Source organism: Rhea pennata, chromosome 17, assembly GCF_028389875.1.
Source record: "Rhea pennata isolate bPtePen1 chromosome 17, bPtePen1.pri, whole genome shotgun sequence".
NCBI lineage: Eukaryota > Metazoa > Chordata > Aves > Rheiformes > Rheidae > Rhea > Rhea pennata.
In genome coordinates this window covers 13,149,688-13,167,925 of record NC_084679.1, presented here as the reverse complement: position 1 = coordinate 13,167,925, position 18,238 = coordinate 13,149,688, and the positions used below count along the sequence as shown (strand labels likewise).

The window sequence follows — 18,238 nt, the reverse complement described above, 5'->3', positions numbered from 1 at the left end:
TAGGCTCCTTTCCAGTGCCTGCCCTCTGTCTGTACTAGCTCCTGCCCCTTCATCCTCCCAGCCCCACTGGCAGGGGCTGGCACCCATTCCCCCATCTGCATGGGGGACACACTGGCACGGACACGCTGGCACGAAAGCTGCTCTTCCACATCAGCCAGAGTGAATCCTACCATGTTGCTTTTGGTACCTGAGGAAATTCTTCCCTCCTTGGGCTACCCTCAGGTGCAATCCTAAAACAACCAGATGCTCCTAGCCCAGCAGCTAGGTTATATTTTGACAGGAGACAGCATTAGGCAATACCAACAGCATGAATATGAGTGGCAGCTCCCTGTTCCTGCTCCCAGCTCCAAGTCGGGCTGCCTCTGCAGCGCCTGCCCCGGGGCCAGCCCTGGGGTGCTCTCCTCCTCACAGGCCCCTAACTCAAATCGGTGCCGTCCTGTTGCTCCACAGCCACCTGTCTCCCTGCCATCTGCATCGCCTGTCAGCATGGAAGGGTTCCCAGGTGTGTTGGAGATGGGGAGCAACTTCAGTCCACAGGCGTTCACTGGAGATCTTGGCCAGGATCACCTATTGGGCCCAGTGCCAACCAAGACAGCCTCTGCCCAGCCCCTGGGCGGGCGGCTGTTTTCTGAGCAGGGGGTTTATTCCTGGCTTGGAGGCACCAGAGGTGGTGGCGGGCACTTGCTGGCGGCAGTGGGCTCCCCTGGGCACAGCTCAGCACGGATGGCAGCCAGATCCTGCATGCAGAGCAGCACCTGGCAGAGATGGGGGCCTCAGTGCCACGCTGGCTGGGGACACGAGTGTCCCTGTTCCTACCCAGACACCCAGGGAGGGGACTGTGCTGACCGTGTCCAGTTGGGCCTCGGTGTCCTCCAGTGCCACATCTGCCGGAACCTTGAGCTGCTTGGTGACCAGCTGGAAGAGGTTGAGCACCGCCATCCGGATCTGCCCCAGCAGCAGGGTCTTCTGGGCGGCCGTGGTCTGGATGTGCGTCCAGTGGGACTCCTGGGGCAGAGCAGGAGGGAGCTTTGGGCACCACTGCAGCTCCACAAGGAGCCTGGCCCACCCCGCGTCCCCCGCCAGGAGCCTCGGTGCAAAGCCCTCCCAAGCACGTGGGAAAGCGTCACCTCAGCTCCCCTCTCGCCCTGGGGGACACGGCGGGGCTTCCCCCCGTGGAGGGCCCAGCATGGGGGCCGGGCAGTGGGTGCTGCCCTCCTCTCCCGGTGGGGCGCCCCGCGGGTCCCTCCTTACCAGCTGGTGCACCTCGCGGCGGGCGGCCTCCAGGCGGGCCCGCAGCTGGGCCAGCTGGTTGCTCCTCCGCAGCAGCTCGCTGCCAGCCTCCTCGCGGTAGCGCCGGAGCCGGGCCTGCTCCGCGGCCAGCTGCTCCTGCCCGGCCTCCGCCTGGCGCGCCAGGGCCGCCCGGGCGTCCTCCAGCGCCCGGAAACGGGCCACCATGGCCGGCACGTCCTGGAACTGGCCGGCAGGGAGGGAGGGAGGCGGTGAGGCGGCGCGGGAGCCGGGGCGGCGCGGGGGACGGGGGGACGAGGGCGCCCCGCTCACCTGCGCCGCCCGCGCCAGCACGCTCTGCAGGTAGTCGCCGAAGACGCGGTGGCTCCGCAGGCGCCGGCCCAGGCGCTGCCTCCGCCGCAGCAGCCGCTCCAGCTCCCGGCGCAGGCGGGCGGCCTCGGCGTCCCGCTGCGCCGCCCGCCCCCGCTCCTGGCTCGCCTGGCGCAGCGCCCGCTCCCGCCTGGCCGCCGAGGCCTGCCGCGGGGCGTGCGGGTCAGCGGGGCCCCGCCACTCCGCGCCCGCCGCCCGCCCCGCGCCGCCCTCACCTTGAGGAAGGCGTCGAATTTGCAGACCTCCTCGCGGAGCTGCTCCTCCCTGCGGCCCAGCTCCCGCCGCCGCTGCTCCAGGCTCGCCATCCTCCGCCGGAACGCCTGCGAGGCCGCGCGGGTGTCGGCTGGCAGCACCCCACGCGCGCGCGTGCCGCGGGGTACGGCAGGGGCGCAGGGCTCCGCCAGAGCAGGGAAAGCCGTGATTTCGGGGCCGGGCGCCTCACCTCCCGCTGCGCCCGCAGGTCCCGCTCCACCTCGGCCACCTCGCGCCTCTTCAGCAGCAGGCGGGTGGGAGGCAGCAGCGCCGCCGTGTCCCACGCCGGCACCTTCCTGCGGGGACGGCGGAGGTTTATCCGCACCGGGTTGGGGCCAGGTGGGGAAAGGCCGGGGCGGAGGCAGCCGCCGCTGCGGGCAGCGCGCCCGGCCCCAGCTCAGCTCGGCGGCTTGGCCCGTGCTCCCGTGGGCGTGAGCGGGTGCCGCTGCCGGGGCACACCGCAGCCCTCCAGTCCTTCCCCGCAAACCAGCCCCCCCCCGCCATGCACCGAGAGCCCCCAAAGTGCTGCCCAGGCAGCGCCCGCTGCCTGGCTGACCCCTCGCGGGGTGCGGGCTTGGGGCTGGTGTGCCTCCAGCGTGGCCCCCAAGCACGGGAACCCCAGGAACCCACTGCTGCCCAGCACCCGCATGGTGATGCCCCCCTGGCAGGGACAACCTGGGGCCCCTGCACCCCCATGGTGATGCCCACTCCGGCAGGGACACCCTGGGGACCCTGCACCCGCATGGAGACACCCACCCTGGTGATGCCCCCCAGCTGCCCTGAGTGACTCCAGGAGACATCAGCAAACCTCTCGCCTGCTCCATACCCCCAGATAACACCCCAACCCCCCCCCCCATTAACAGTAGGGAATCACAGCAGCTGGGGAGCACAGCCCAGCGCTGCAATGGGCGCAGAGGACAGGGATCCCCTGGCCAGGCCCCCTCCGCAGAGCCCGTGCCGGCGGTGGAGCAGCTCGCCCCACGGCCAGGAGCGTCCGAAGGGCTCAGCACGGCTCTGCTCCAGCAGTGGCTGCCCGTTCCCTCGGGCGGCACGGGAGGATCTTACTCACTGGAGCCGGAGGTTGTCCCGGAAAGCTGTCCGCAGATACTCCTCCAGATCGAAGGCCATGTCGGGAGGGATTTTCCCGGTGCCTCCGAGCCGACGGCCAGGCGCGGAGGAGCATGGGAAGCAGGGAGCCAAGGCGACAGGCAGCACAACACCGTTGCCAGGAGCACCCTGGCCCCAGGAAAGTTTTGGCAATCTCACTCCAAGCATCCTTGGTTACCTCCTGGCTAGAGCCCTCTGCTCCCGTGAGGCTCCTCAGATCTGGGGGCCTGGGCCCCCGGGAGCCCTGACAGGGCCGGGAGGCAGCGGAGCGTCCTGCTGGGATGCGTCCCCTGCTGTCACCAGGGTGCCGACTCTGCCCAGCCACAGCCCCGCTCGGGGAGCGCGAGGGTGCTGCGGGGTGCTCCGCCTGCCTGCATCCCGCCCCCCCCCCAGTCTCTCCCTTTGCACCCCCCCTCAAACCATCCTTTTCCGGTTCCCTCCAAAGCCCCAGGGTCACTCTTCGGTCCCCACCAGTCCCCTGCCCCCTCGCTCTGTGCCCCGACACGGCTCCCTCTTTGCACTCTGGGATGCTCCTCGGCATTAAGTCTGCACTCTGGTCCCATCCATAGCCCTCCAACCATCTCTTCCCCTCCAGAGCCCTTCCTTCCATCCTCCAGCCCGCCCTGAGGGACTGCGTCCGTGCTGCATCCCGTCCGCAGTCCCCAGACGGCACTCTGGTCCCCCTCAGCCACCGCTGCTCAGGCTCCGCTCCCCCTCCGAGATCCCTCTGCGCAGATGCCCGCGTAAGCACTCCCATCTCCTCTGTACCTGCTCAGCTCTCCTCCATTCCACTCTCATTCTTCTCCGCTGTCCTGGTGCGGGCTCAGCGGGCTCAAGGCACCTCTGCATCCCCCACGGTGGGTACACACTTTCCTTCTACTCCTCTGCGCGCCTTCCGAACACCTTCCTTTACCTCCACACACCTTCAGACCCCCTTCATCCCTGCTCTGTGCTTAAATCCTTCCTTTGCTCTCCACGCACTCCGATGCTCCCCACCAGTTTGTGCTCACATCTCCCCCATTGCCCTCCGTGTGCTCTTTTCCACACAGCTCCCCACTTATGCAACCTGTTTCCCCCACGTGCCCTGACCCCATTCCCCTGTGCATCCTCAGACCCCTCTGCAGAGTCTCCGTTGCACCATTCCCACCCATGCGTGCTGATGCCCTCCATTTCTGGGTGCCCTCAGAGCTCCTCCCAGTCTATCTGCAAACACACTGCTCCTTTCTGTTCCCCTGCTGTCCTCTTCCATTCCCTCCATCATTCCCGCAGAGCGTTCAGACTTCGTCTGTCCCCTCTGATCCCCTCTATTACCACACTTGTTCTGACCAGCTCTACATCCCTCCTTTCGCACCCCGATCCCCTCCATTCCTCACGTGCACTCTCAGACCCCTTTCGACCCACACGTGTGCTGGGATTCTCTCTGCTCCCCTTCAGTTCATGCTGGTTGCCTCTAATTCCTCCCGTGCATCCCAGTCCCCTGTCCAGCATCCCCCTTCTGTGCTCTAACACCTGCTGTTCCCTGCTGCGCACGCTCAGACCCCTTGGGAGGGCTTGGAGCAGTTCCACCCGTCACTGCGTGCTCAGATCCCTACAGCCCCCCTCTGTGGCTGCCCTACTCACTTTCCTTCTGCACACAGCCTGATGTCCTCTGTGCACATCCTGACCCCTTTCCCCTCCCCATGCAAGTTCCCCTTCGTCTCCCTCCGTGCTTTCCATCACGGCCTGGCATCCCCATCAAAACAGCACTGCACAGTACAGAGTAATTCCTCTGACTTAGGTACAGAGCAACATTTCAGATGGACTTTGGGAAAAAAATATTTATAATAATAACCATCAGGTCTCCCCGGTGAGCCTGCATTACTCATGTCCTGCCCACACACAAGTAGTTCTTTCTGCTGTCCTGGAACCCAGCCACTGGAGGTGACTTTCTCCATCACGCTCCCTGCAACCCTGGCATTACTCATGGTGGCTGACCAGAATCCCATACCGGTATTCAAGTCTGTGACAGGCAGCAAGGTGAGCAGGCTACTGGGACCCATTTCTTGAGCTCTGCCTGCCTTGGGATGCCACCCAGTTAAAAAGGATACCTGAGAGAGGGGAACACGGAAGGAGAAAAGAAATGGAGAAACAAAGCTGGGGAAAGGACGGAGTGAAAACTGGGGAAGAAGCAAGCAGAAAAGGAAGTGGGGATGTTCTGACCAAACCAGTCCACTGCACAACCTTAACAGCCTGGGTTCAGCCACATGGTAACATGGATGTGTTTGAAATCGGGCTTCCAGCTGGAGCTTTCTGCATTTCCACAAGAAGAGACGGAAACTATGTGACTGGTGTGTCTTCTCTCCTCATTTCCTGTGGTGAGACCTCGCCATGCTGTTCAGCACTGTCACCTACATCATCACCTGCAACAGTAGCATCATAACAAGTGCCAATGAGTCAGAGAACTGGAATTCCTCTCTCCCCTGACAGATGTTCCTGAAAGACCTGCAGTTTATCATGACAGCAGGCTACTCCAGCCCCTAAGCTCAGCCAGCAAGCAGGCACTAGAGCTCACCTTCTCCGAGGCGGCTGAGGTAAGTAGCCTGGATGCTGTTCCCATTGACCAGTGCCATCACCTCATGCGTGGTGGAGCTGTCAATTATCTCTTCTTCCCCCTTCCCTTCATCATCATCTTCTGAGTCCACCAGCACTAAGACATCGCTTGAGTCTTGATTTCTGTAACCAGCAGAGCAAGCAGAGGCAGGTTTGAAAGCTGAGGACAGCTTGTCTCGACTCTATCCCTCCAGGCTCTGCTAATTCTAAACACCAACATGACTGATTTTGGTGGACTATTCCAATCCTGCACTAACACTGTTTGAGGAATAGCTGGTCTTGGACCCTGCTGGCAGCAACACTACCTACAGCAACCTGTATTGCTTCCCATTTGTCTTCCAAAGTCCTCCAGCCATTTCCCAAATATTCATGTGCTGAACTGCAAGAGCCCCTCCCAAGTGGAGTTACTTTCCTCTCTTGTATGGACGGGGAACTGGAGGCATTTGGAATAGAGCCATCCCATCTCACCTATGTCAAGGGGTTCTTCTGCACAGCCTTCTCCCACACTAACAGGTGCCACACCAGCATCATTCCCATGCACCTAATGGCAATGCCATCCCTGCTCTAATGCCAAGTGCTTTCATCCACCCTCATTCTTCTGCTCCCGCTGTGATGCCAAGTCTCACCCACTGACCTCCTTCTGGGACTGTGAGATGCACAGTCTCTGCACAGCTCCCACGTAAGCACAGCTTTGCTCTGGGGGCTGCTCTTGCCTCAGGCCGTGTATTCCCTACCCTACACATAGGGTATGTCTGCCATGGTGCAGAAAAGCGAGTTTGATTAGGACTGGGTTGGGGAAAGCCAACACTCACCTGAATGCCGTGCCTGAACAGGAGACAATAAAACAGAAAAGACAATGTTAGAAACCATGAGCAGTCCCTCAGACAAAGCACCCTTAGTTTTACTGTACAATCTCTGTCTATACTGCCCGCAGTAGGACGGCCTCTGGCAGTCACAGGCGGCAGTATGGATGGAAAGGAGGTCTTCTACCCTGCTGGAAGTGGAAAGAAGTCATCCAGCCCACATCAAAATGCATTAGAGATATCACCAGGAAAGGGGAGAACAAGGTTGCCCCAGCACAGCACAGGTCTCCTGGGCAGAGGATGAGGGAAAGGAGTCTGAAGCACTCAGCTGGAAAGGGCTTTGCGTTTCCAACCCATCTGCCTCCAGGGCTCATGGGATTTTTACCAGGAGAAGGATGTGGTCCAAATCAGTGGCAGACAGCAGCAGGCCAGAAGAGACAAGAAACCCCCTGAAACTGCAGGTCTGGGATAAAACCAGGACACCCCAGCAAGGACTAACCCCCTCCCTGGCTTGTGTTGAGGAGAGCTCCTACCTCTCAGGCACAGGAGGGGATGGTAGTACAAGATGATGCCAGAGACGATGAGAATAGCCAGCAGGGACAGTACCACCACTGCACCCACGATCCCAACTATATTCACTGGCTCTGCAGAGAGAGGAGGCACGGGAAGTCAGCATATCAACTGGACATGGACATGCTCACTACAAGCAATAAAGCAGATGTCAATGCAGTCTAATTTCCCATCATGGCAATAGTCCCACCAGCACAACAGGCGCTCATGTCTCATTGAGATGTAAGACACTACAGCAAGACCCTTCATTTCTGTGTGACATGCACTAAGTGAAAGCAAATCAATTCCTGGCTGTTGGGTCTTGAGCAACGTGGCCTGCAGAGATGCATCTCTGTCCCCACAACCTAAAAGAGGAACCAAGGATGTAACTGCACTCCTCTCCCAGACCCCTTACACTGAAGTAAGGGGAATCAGGCCTTCTTGCCTTGTGGAAGGAGGGGACCCAGTCCTACCCAGTGCGTGTGCTGCTGCACCCTACAAGCATGGAAAATGTCAATGGGCAAAGAGGGTTCCTGGTGGCAGACAGAGCCCCATGGGAGCTCACCAGTGGCTGCTGTTAGCTGTGCCCTTGTCTCCTCCTCACTCCTTGCCACAGTGACCCCTGGCAGCCCCACTCACGCTTCACCGTCAGGCAGACGAACACCTCCCTCAGCCCCACGGGGTTCTGCGCCTTGCAGACGTAACAGCCCCCGTCGGCGTCCTGGGAGCAGTTCCGGATGGTGAGCCGGGACACGTTGCCCTCCTGGGTGATGAGGTACCTCCCTTCAGGTTTGATTTCCACCTCCGGCTGAGTGATGCCCTGCAGCCAGGTGAGCCTTGCTGGGGGAGTGCTCTCGGTCACATGGCATGTGAGGGTCACATCATCACCCACAAAGCAGGTCTTCAGGGGCTCTGACTCCAAAGAAGGGATCTCTGAATAGCACGGGGAGTGGGGGGAAGAGAGTTAAGGAGGGGATGGAGGAGCTTAATGGAGCAAGCTATCAGCCATCTGACTGATTAATAATCATTAACAGGAGGAAGTCAGGCAGGAGGCTGGAATTGAGCACTGCAGGTTTAGCATTCAGCTGACCCACAGGACTTTTCAGTGGCCTCCAAAGAGCAGGCTGAGCTCCTTTTGCACCACTTAGAGCTTGTTTTGACACCTGGCTTTATATCCCCAAAGAAAGAAATTTGGAGAGTGGCCAGTGGCTCTGGGTGGGAAGGTGGCAGAGAAGAGAAAGGGTAGCCCAGGGATTTTCCATTCATCAGCAGAGCCCTTGTTTAGCCCTGACAACCCCTGCTCAGGTTTTCAAAAGCAATTTTAGTCACCCCTCCTTGAACTCTTGAGGGGGTCACAGAGAGTATGGACAACTCCCCTGCTATAAAGGCAGCCCTGCTAAAATTTATCTCTAGCGAGTCACTAAAACCACCTGTCACTTTCTCCAGTCCTGGCCACAGGCACAAGCGTTTGCACAGGTGAGAAGCTTGGTGCAAGGAGCAGATTTGTCAGCTCCTGAAAATGTATCCAAAATATGACTTGCCTGCAACTATGTCACACTGGATCTGGGCTGCACGACTTCTGTGCCTTGTGTGGTCGCCTCTGCCCAAGCCAAACCCCGCCACACTATCTTGTTAGCATCTCCCCCTGCAGCCCACAAGCCTGGCTTGCCAGACAACCACTTTAGTGCTCTGGAGGGCAGAGAATGACTGGGCCCTGGCCTGCCCTCTCATTAATAGCCGATAAAGTGGACAAGCCGACTCACTTATCTCCACAGTGCACACGGGTTCCTCCTGCTTGACCACATGGCTCCCAACACACTTAAACACTTTGCGGTGGGAAAGGCGGGAGCTGTTCAGTGTTTCCACATGGATGTCAGCAGAGCTCGTAGAGCTGATGGCCCAGCTCGTGTTCTCTAGATCGCCCCCCTCTTCTCTCCAGTGCAGGGTGGGGTGGGGATACCCCCCAGGCCAGCTGCAAAACAGCTGCAGCATCTGTCCTGAGGAGGAGGTTCCAGCCCAGCATTTTGGGGATGACTGCGGTGGATCTGTCAGCAAGAACAGCCTGTGGTTAGAAACATAGCTCTTGGCATCTCAGGATATGATTGCTTTTGCATTCACTTCTCTTGAAAGACTGACTGGTCTCTTCGCATATCTTGCTTCCTGACCTGTGCCCCACACCCCCAGGGGAGCACAGCTCTGAACATTAGCCAACGGAGACCAAGCAGCAGGCTGTCCTGTGAGAGACACCACAGCAACCACAGCCAGGCCTGAGGGACTATTACAGAGGGGAGAAAATAAACTATTGCCACAGTTTTGTCCAAGAGACATGATAAGCATCTAAAAACACAGCAGGAGAACAGAATCTTTGTGCTGCCCTTGGCAATTCATCACAACGCAGGTCCTCATGAAGCCAACAACAGAGTGACACAGATTCACACCAGGTGAGAACAAGGCTCTGCCTTCCCCAGCCTCCCCCCATCACTGAAACAGGCATCCTGATTTGCCCATGGAACATGGAAAACCTCAGGACTCTTGCCCAGGCTAAGCAGCTTCAAGATGATGACAAGGGAAGGATTGAGAACACTCAAATCTGCAGATGACACTTCCTCACCCCCCCCCCACAAAGAGGGTGCCAGGAGGCAGCCATAAAAGGGGACACATTGAGAGCCACTGCACTGGGACCACCTGGAAGAGGCAGGGGACAGGCAGTCATGCATCCGTAATAGATAAAAATGGAATTAGGGTTAATCCCTAAGTCCCAAAGAGGTCTGCCAGAGTGGGCTTAGCATTCCCTACAAGTGACTAGGTTGGCAAAACCGGTAAGCTCCCCACATCAACCATCTCCATGAGATGGCACCCTCTTTTGGGGATAGAGGGCACCTACCACCAGTAGCTTTCAGTGCATCAAAGGCAAGTAATCAGCTTCTAAGAGGCACCAGTCCAAAGCTGGACTGCTTCCCCAGCAAGTCCAGCGTAATGTTGATGAAGGAGGCTGTTCCTAGTGTGCAAGATGCTCTATGCCTGCAGGCAGCCCTGGTGACTCCAGCATGCAGTGCTGGGCCTTCAGACAGGTGCCACTGAAGCCAGCCCAAACCTGCCCTGCCCCTTTCCTGCACCATTGTTGGTGCCCTATGGGGCCAGACTGGCTAACTCAGCCACACGCTGCAATCTGTGTCCACATCACACTGCAGCAGTGGGGACAAACTCCAACAAAGGCAGCAGGTAAGCAAAGTCACTGCTGGCTTCATGCCAGGGCCAGTCACTGAGTCACAACCAACACAGTATTTGTTATTTAAATATGAAAACAACTGAATGATGGCAGGAGGTCAGAGACCAACAGAAACCCAGAAGTGATCCCTTTGGGTAGAGCTGGGGAAGGACACAGACTCACATTTCATGCAGTGTTTGAGTTCTTGCCTCTCCCCCATCAGCTGTTTTCTTCATATTCTTGACTCTGCCCAAGGGTACAGTTTTGGCACTGAAACTGTAACACACACACATGCACACACATGCACGTGTTCATTTAACAGCCATAGGGATTCCGGACTCTGACCCAGGCAGAATGAATACATTGTGCCTATGTGGCTGGCTTGCCTGATTCTGCGCTGAACAAGACCCCACTAAGAGTCAGATGCTGCCAAACAGCCTCAAACAAGAACTGTCAAAGGGATGTCTGATGTTGACTTTGCAGAGTGTTTATTCAAATGACCTGAGAGATGACAGAATTTAGAGTAGAAAGCAAATTCACAGCAAAAAACAATGTCCTAGGAATAATGAAAGCAAAGAGCAGCTTCTAACTAAGGTGTGACTGTTCCTTCTGGGCAAAGAGCCTGGGGCTCATACCCGGCAGCTGGTCAGAGAAGAGCAATCCTAAATGGCTGCCTGCTCCAGTCCAGATGGTGTTAAAATACTGTAACCACAGCCCTGTACCTGTAATAAAACCAGCTCTTCTCCCCACCGGCCACCCTCATTCACAGCTGCCCAGCCTGAAGCAGATCACAGACCTCACCTCCTCAGTGTGCGCAGTTCAGGTAGCAAAGTCCCAGGTACTAAACTGGAGAGGGAGAGGAAGGGAACAGTGACTGCTTTACACCTCTGGTATTAGGGGAGGAGAGGTAGGAGAGGATACAAGGCACAAAGAAGCATTGTCCCTGCTCCTGGCCCACCTACTCCTACCTATGTCCTCTGCTAGGTTCCACCAGCATAGCCCATGCAATGGGCAGTATCTAAGAAAAGACTTGCTCATAAACAGCAATTCTGTATGCAAGAAATATGCTTCCCCCTTCCCTAGTAACGGTCATTTGAGAAAGTCCTGCAAGAGCAATGACTAGGTTTCCTGGGGCACAAGGAAAAAATGATGCACAGAAACCAACCAGCTAGCTCACAGTCAGGCACAAGGGCAGCGAAAGAAACAAGAGAAGAATGCAATCTCCAGTACGCAACTGATCATGGGCTCAGGTAAACTTTGCCTGTATGTGCTTAAATGCAAAATTAACTTCCTATGACTCACTCATCCTCAACAAATATCCAGAGAAAAGGATCTGACTGCAGAAGTCCCCATCTCTTCCTGAGGCTTGATTTTCCATGAACTACACATGCATCTCATATGATCTTTCAAACCCTTCTGTTCTGGTAAGAAAGTTCTCTACATCTCCTCTGTTCCAGCAGGTATTACAAACAATCCTGAATCCCAGCGGTGATAAACAACAGCAACCTGTCAGCATGCATCATCAGAAACCACCCTGCATTGAGGAGACACTGCCTTTCCAGGCTGTCCAGCAGGAGAGTTATATTTTTCATGCTGATTCCTGGATCCTGCCTCTTGAAGTCCGCAGCTTTAATACTGAACTCCTGGGCTTTTTCAGTACAACTCTTTATCTAAAGGCTAACAATAAATCTGTTCACAAATGTAAAACCAACCAAAGAAAAAAATATCCCCAAAAAACTCCAAGCCAGCAACAAGGGTCCTCTGCATGCAGGCATATTTGTACCCCTGAGGCCCCAAAAGAGCCAACAGAGGCTTATATCAAATTGTATACAGTCATATCAGGAGATCACTTGGGAGGTGTGCAATTACACACTTCCTTCATGCCATGTGCTTCCTATCTAATTCAAACACAGGATGATGGCTCAAAGCCTTAGCTGTGCCTCTGTCAAGTTGCTAGAAGGTTTCCCTTGTTTTTCTTTTTCTTTTAAATACAGTTTAAGGCAAAAAGAAAACTTCAAGGTACATTCAGCATGAGATAGACTGAAGACTGTCAACCAGTAACTCCAACATGAAACCTGCAGATCCTGGATGGCTCTTTCAAACTATGTCTGAAAGATTCACTCCATCCCAAACTAAGTTGCTCCAATGGCTAATGACAGTGTGAGTTTGAGTATGTGTCAGCCTTTGCTGATACTTCTTCTGCTTACCTAAAGCACAACCAGAAATCTCTCTCCTCCTTGTTAAAGATACACCAGTGGCCCATATCACCTTTGTAACCTTCAGAAATCAATTTAGAAGTTCTTCATTAAGAAATGAAGTTCAGACTGCAGTATTGACACCTGGCATGTCCACAACATTTCAAAAAAATGTAATCTCACCAGGAGGCACCTGTACATCATTATCTGCACTCCACCAGTGAGCAAAAACCTCAAAGATTTTGAATGACACCCACAAGCAGTCAGTAACAGTGGCATTGCTGCTCATATCTTTTGCTCATGATTATTTTGTATTGTTGCTCAAGATCTAGTGCTCCTCCCTCCTAAGCCTCAGGCTTACATATTCTCTGAAGCAGCCTGGGCTTTAATTCCTTTATTCCAGTCTTCTGTGACTCTTTCCAACCCTATCTGCAGATTCCTTGCCCCAAGAGAAGAATTTTTACCTGTTTGAACTTTCAGAGATTTAACCTGCACTGAACAGGTGTAACTTTTACAACACGCACCCTTATTCCACCAAGCACTAAAAAAGAAGGAACACCCTGAAGGCAAACAGAAAACCAAGCTAGGATCTGGCATGCTGAAGGTGTTGACAGAAAGACCAGCAAGAAAGGAAAGAGGCAGCGGAGCACAGAGTATCACTGATACAGGGAATCCAGCAGCAGCCTTTCCCTCTTCTAATCCCCAGAATATAGACTGGGCTGGCATAAAGGAGAGCGGGTCACAGTCCAGGTCTCAGGGGCCAGAGTTTAATCACATCTGATTTGGCTTGCTGAAGGGGCCAAGAGGAATATCAGCCTAGGACCTGTGTTCCCTACTAATCTGGAGGGGACTGTTCCCACAGAAGAGATGAGTCATCCTGGCAAAATAATGATTCCTTGGCAGGAGCAGGAAGGACTCTGCCAGTGATGTGCCAAGTGTTGCACAGTAGTGCTCTCAAACCCAAGTCTGTAAAGATTCGTAAGAGAATGATTGAAATAGAAATGGAAATGCATGTAAGCACTAGAAGAAACTACAGAATAAAAGGTTAAAAATGGCCTGTGTTGAGAACAGACACATTCCCGGAATATTGCTCCCAGGATACTGCTCCTAGCAGCAAATCTGAGGAATACAGCATTTCTGTGAAGACCAAAGGCTGCACTCTGTGAGATGCAGCAAGGTCAACCGGTCGACAGAAGACCCTCCATCCTCACACCAGGAGGATGGCGACAAGGTTGCAGCATGGTGTGTATTCCATTGCTTTTCCTATTAGTCCAACCGGAGAAGAGGCTCTAGACATCTATTTTAACCATGTATTCCAAGTGAGGAAAAATAGGCCAGGCTGCTGCCCACTATCTAAGATTTAGGAAAGCTGAGGTTAGCTGAATTCTGAGGCACAGGGCCACCTTGCAATAGCTACAGGATATTAAAAAAAAAAAAATCTGTGCAAAACTAGTTGTTTTATGGTTGTCACCAATCAAGAAGTGAAGAGATGTAGAGAGGATTTAACAGCTGGAGTCCTCTGTCCTGTGCATTACACACAAATGATTCTTGCCAGGCTCCTGGGCACTTGCCTTAATGCTTGTGAGTGTGGGAGTACAGCTGACTAAAATCAACTTGCTCACAGGTTTTGTACCACCATCCCCTTTCACAGACAATTCTTCTACCAGAACCAGACTCCCTATGAATCTGGGGACTTGTGAGAATCAGGGGGAGAAATTCACAGACACGGGACAGACTTACTGGCTACCATGAGCTGCACTCTGTGTTCATGGTCTGTTTTGTTCAGCACTTCCTTGCAAGTGTAGTTGCCTTCATCCTGCAGACGCAGTTCTGTGATGCACAGAGAGCTGTTGTCAACCAGGGAGAAACGGATGTCCTGGGGGAACATAACCTTTGAGGAGAAGAGTGGGGGAACAGACTGGGGATCCCCTTGAAACCAAACAACTTCAGTTGCTTCTTTGGAGACGTTTCGGCACAAAAGGAGGATGCTTCCTCCAACCTCTCCGTAGACCACTTCCTCTGTTCCTGTGAAACAGAAGAGACAGTGTTAGGGATCTAAGCAAGCTCCAAAGCTCCCTTCTGTCAGCAAACTTCACAGTAAGAGACCTGGACATTTGAACTGGAGATTTTCAACAATACCTGTCCAACAGTCTTCATCAGAGGAAGATGCATCCCTTCCATCTTGTGATCTTATATCTGCTTTGCTCTTACATCACCTGCTGAGGTTACCATGTTCCATTATCCTGCCTGAGCCATTCCTCTTCGCCTAACAGCTTTCGATTCGTCCAGCTTCCCTTCCTAATTTTCCCATGCACTTCTGCTCAGGTGGCCCCAAAGTGAGCACCCTTGCCATTGACTCCAGAATCCTTTAGAGTTGCTGTTATGGAGCTTTTTGTCAAGTATTAGCACAAAGTGGTCTGGGACGCATCTGGCAACTAAAATGATTCAGTGCAGACAGATGATCAGAAAGAAGGATGTGGCTTAAAAGGCTAAATAGAGAGAGGTAACATACAAGCTATGCGAGGCAGCCAAATCCGAGCTGTATCAGAGCACTGGTGACTCAGGTTCAGCATGCGATGAGAGTCTATTTTCATGGTCAGAGTACTGTTCGTGCTCACCCAATGGTTTGCTAAACCATGTGCTCCTCTCTCCCAAGTAGCCTCATCCCTCCACTATTCAGGGAACCAAACAGTATCTAAAAGGAAAAGACACCCCCCCACACGACTCTGATATTGGTAGCCGTAAGAGGATGTTAGAACTGTTGAAATCCCCCTTTCGCCCTCTCTAGGCTCTGACCCCTAGTATCTGCTTCCCCTGCCAAGTAGTACTTGAACCCCACATCAGGAACAGCCTTATCCAAGCCGAAAGGCAGAAATCAGACCCACCACAGCTGTCAACCACTGCAGCACAGTGCTCCCTATTTAGAGAAGTAAAAGGGTAGACGGGTGATTTGGAGGGAAAAGGAGTAACAGCCAACATGGCAAAAAAAATCACAAAAAAAACAACACCCCCCCTTGATTTCTGCTGTCAGAAGGCAGCCACGAGCTGAGCAGGGTGAGCTACCAGAGCTGCTCCTGTGCCTTCTCCGTTTGCAGGACCCGGGCTTTTGCACCGCCCGGCCACCGCTAACCCCCGGCTGCAGCTCGTCCTGCCAGTACTCGGGAAGCGGGGAAGGGCAGCCCGAGTTAACACGCTGGGAGCCATAAACCATTACTCTGTTCCTTCTCTGGCAGTCTGGGAGATTCGGCATGGAGACCAGGGCGCCAGGCGAACCAGATAAGATTCCCGGCACCCATCCGCTCATGAGCTGCGGGTGCCTGGCTCCTGAAGGGAGTCAAGCCCGTGCCACTGCCTGGCCCCACGCTGGCACACAGGGAGATTTTCCCTTCTGCCAGCACCCTCCAGCCTCCTTCCATCTTTGTCATCCTTGTTTTCAACCCCTATTTTTCAGGGAAGGACTGTCATGCATATTCGTACAGCACCTGGCGCACCAGTGAAGGGACTCTGGACGGGCTCCCCAAGCCACACCGAAACACTGCAGCCAGCTCCGTGGCAGGCGAATGCCACCGGCACAGGGACATTTCCACACCGACGACAACCAGCTGGGGACAAGCAGCCCCCTGCCTCGCAAAGCGCTCAGGCGCCGGAAAGCGCCCTGCCGCGACGCCCGCTCCTCGGGCGCCCCAGGCGTGCGGGGCCGCCGGCTGCTTTTAGCAAAAGGGGATTCTTTGAAAGTCGAATCTTTTCAAGAAATTGGCCGTTATTTTCCTGCTGGAGCGGGAGGAGCTGCGGCAAGGACGCCAAACGCCCCATCCCTCGCGCGCGGAGGGGCCGCGGCGGGGGAGAGGTCGCCCAACGGCCACCTCAACGGTCGTTCCAACGGCCGCCCCAACGGCTCGCTCCCCCCCCGCCCTTCCCTCCCCCGCCGCCCAGTACCTGCCGCGTCCCAGCGCGGCAGCAGCCTCCAGACGCAGAGGGCGAGGAAGAGCCGCGCCGGCGGCGTCCCGCCGGGGAGCCGCATCGCCGTGCGCCGCGGCCAGCGCCTCCCGCGGCCGCCGCCGCGCTCCGGCCCGCCCGGGAGGCGGTGCCGCCGGGCCTCCGCCCCGGCCCCGGCCCCGGCCCCGGCCCCTTCGGGGGCCCCACGAGCAGGGCTCGCCCGCCCCGCTGCCCGAGGCCCCCGGAGGGGTCCGTACCTCGGCCCGAGCCGGCGGCTGCCCGCCATTTTGGCGGCGCCTGCCCCCTCCCGCCATTTTGGCCGCCCCCTCAGCGGGCTGCTCGGCGTGGAAGCGGCCCCGGGCGAGCGCTGTGGCCTCGCAGCCGCCCCCCGCTGCCCCTCTCGGGCAGCCGCGGCAGGACCCGCCTCGTCACTGACACCTCCGTAGCCTCCTGGGGCTGGTGCGATTGCTCTCAAGCCCTTGTGGCCATCCCTGGCCATGAGAGCCCCCTGCGCTGCCAAGGACTTTTCTCGCCATTACTTCTCCCCTCACCTGGTTTGTTTTTTTGAGAGTGCTGCTGCTCCACAGTTTGGTAGCAACAGATGCATCCCCAGTGGGCAGAAGGGATTAGACTTCATGGAGAGCCCTGAGCAACCACCAGCAGTAAATAACTCCTGTAAGAAAATACCTGCTTTGTCATGGTCCTGGTGGTTTTTAAACAAGAGGACTCTGTGCGTAGCACTCGCAGAGGATGCCCTGCCAGGGCCAGCAGCAGGGCTCACCGGTGGAAAAGGAGGAGACAAAAGGGACATAGCACTAAAGCAGGACTCACTGCTTGTCAAGGTACCCATGAAACTAGAGGAAAGAAGCTGTGGAAAGTACACTAACACAGAGCTCACCATAACACTAATGGTGCCAGTTTCGTGTTTGGTGAAAGCTGGTGCCTCTGCAGTGGCTTCTACTTGCATTGCACCGATTTATCCTAAGGCTGAAGATTGTCTCATATCTACAGAGGTTGCTCTGTGGGCAGAACTGCTGATGTCAACTGAAATTGAAAGGCTCCGCCATCATGGTGAGGGGCAGAAACAGCCCATGCAATGTCAAAGTGAGTTGGGCTAGTGACTTTGGAGCCAATATTTCACCCATGGCTGGGGGTGGTGGTGATGGTCACACACTTGGACTAGGTGCAGTCCAAGGACCAGTATCAGGAACATTTAGTGCAGAGAGGATGGTGTCTCCAGCAGGCAAAACAGAGCACCGCAGTGAAGCTAGAGAGTGAAGCCCCTGACCCAGAGTCTGGATCCTTTAGCACCTTCCATAATTCAACTGCCAAAGCTAATCCTAAAAGCAGGGCTGGGAAGAACAGCAATAAATTACTATGAAGTATACCAAAATAATGATTCTTAGGTATAAGCAAAAAATGAAACAAACCCAGCACAGACCAAACAGGTACAGGATGGAGGCAAAAGGAGAATTGTCCAAAAGAGCTGGAGAGAGCTGATAGAGAACACCCCCTCACACCTCCCGGAGAACCTGGACAGAGGAAGGTGTGAATGGTTTAAAGTCGTCCTCTGGATTTCTGAGGGTGAGTCTGTAACAAAGCACAGCTAGTATGCTGTTAAATTTCAGCAGCAGATACGTTAGAAGAAATTCTACCAAAGACATAAAGGCTTTTTTGCAGACCTCTACCAAGTGGACTTAATAGTCCTTCATTGTCCACCATCACAGAAACCAGTTTCTGGTTTCTGGAGCAGAGCCCATTACAGGGACAAAGAATGCAAATCGAGGGAGAAGACTAGGGCTGAGGTCTCAGCCCTGCTTTATGCTGTTATGTGAGGAGCAGTGCTCAGCCCGCTCTTACCGGTTTCAGCAGCAGCTGGATTATGCTCTTCACATAGTGGAGCGAATACAGAGGTGGCAGCTGCACCATGACCTGGTATGTACCCAGGGGCAAGGATGGGCAACCAGTGGATGGCCTACTGA

The 18,238-nt window shown here is 55.3% G+C and overlaps 2 protein-coding genes across 3 annotated transcripts; both read right to left on the bottom strand.

The window, feature by feature from the left end:
• Nucleotides 1-244: 244 nt before the first annotated feature.
• Nucleotides 245-3,245, bottom strand: CFAP73 (cilia and flagella associated protein 73). Its single transcript, XM_062590254.1, has 7 exons — nt 2,939-3,245; nt 2,060-2,165; nt 1,833-1,937; nt 1,561-1,761; nt 1,252-1,473; nt 847-1,005; nt 245-755 (listed from the first exon to the last, which is right to left on the bottom strand). Exons 1-7 carry the CDS (start codon nt 3,142-3,144, stop codon nt 642-644), a joined length of 1,113 nt encoding a protein of 370 aa, XP_062446238.1. The 5' UTR covers nt 3,145-3,245; the 3' UTR covers nt 245-641.
• Nucleotides 3,246-4,777: 1,532 nt separating this feature from the next.
• Nucleotides 4,778-16,375, bottom strand: VSIG10 (V-set and immunoglobulin domain containing 10). 2 transcript variants are annotated; one of them, XR_009960172.1, is made up of 9 exons: nt 16,257-16,363; nt 14,061-14,345; nt 8,681-8,962; nt 7,557-7,850; nt 6,902-7,012; nt 6,378-6,390; nt 5,528-5,688; nt 5,197-5,375; nt 4,778-5,063 (listed from the first exon to the last, which is right to left on the bottom strand). XR_009960172.1 is itself a non-coding variant. In XM_062590142.1 (8 exons), exons 1-8 carry the CDS (start codon nt 16,339-16,341, stop codon nt 5,293-5,295), a joined length of 1,314 nt encoding a protein of 437 aa, XP_062446126.1. In that variant the 5' UTR covers nt 16,342-16,375; the 3' UTR covers nt 4,778-5,292. The 2 variants fall into 2 exon arrangements, 1 of the variants encoding a protein (XP_062446126.1); XM_062590142.1 differs by having other exon boundaries at nt 4,778-5,375; nt 16,257-16,375.
• Nucleotides 16,376-18,238: the final 1,863 nt, after the last annotated feature.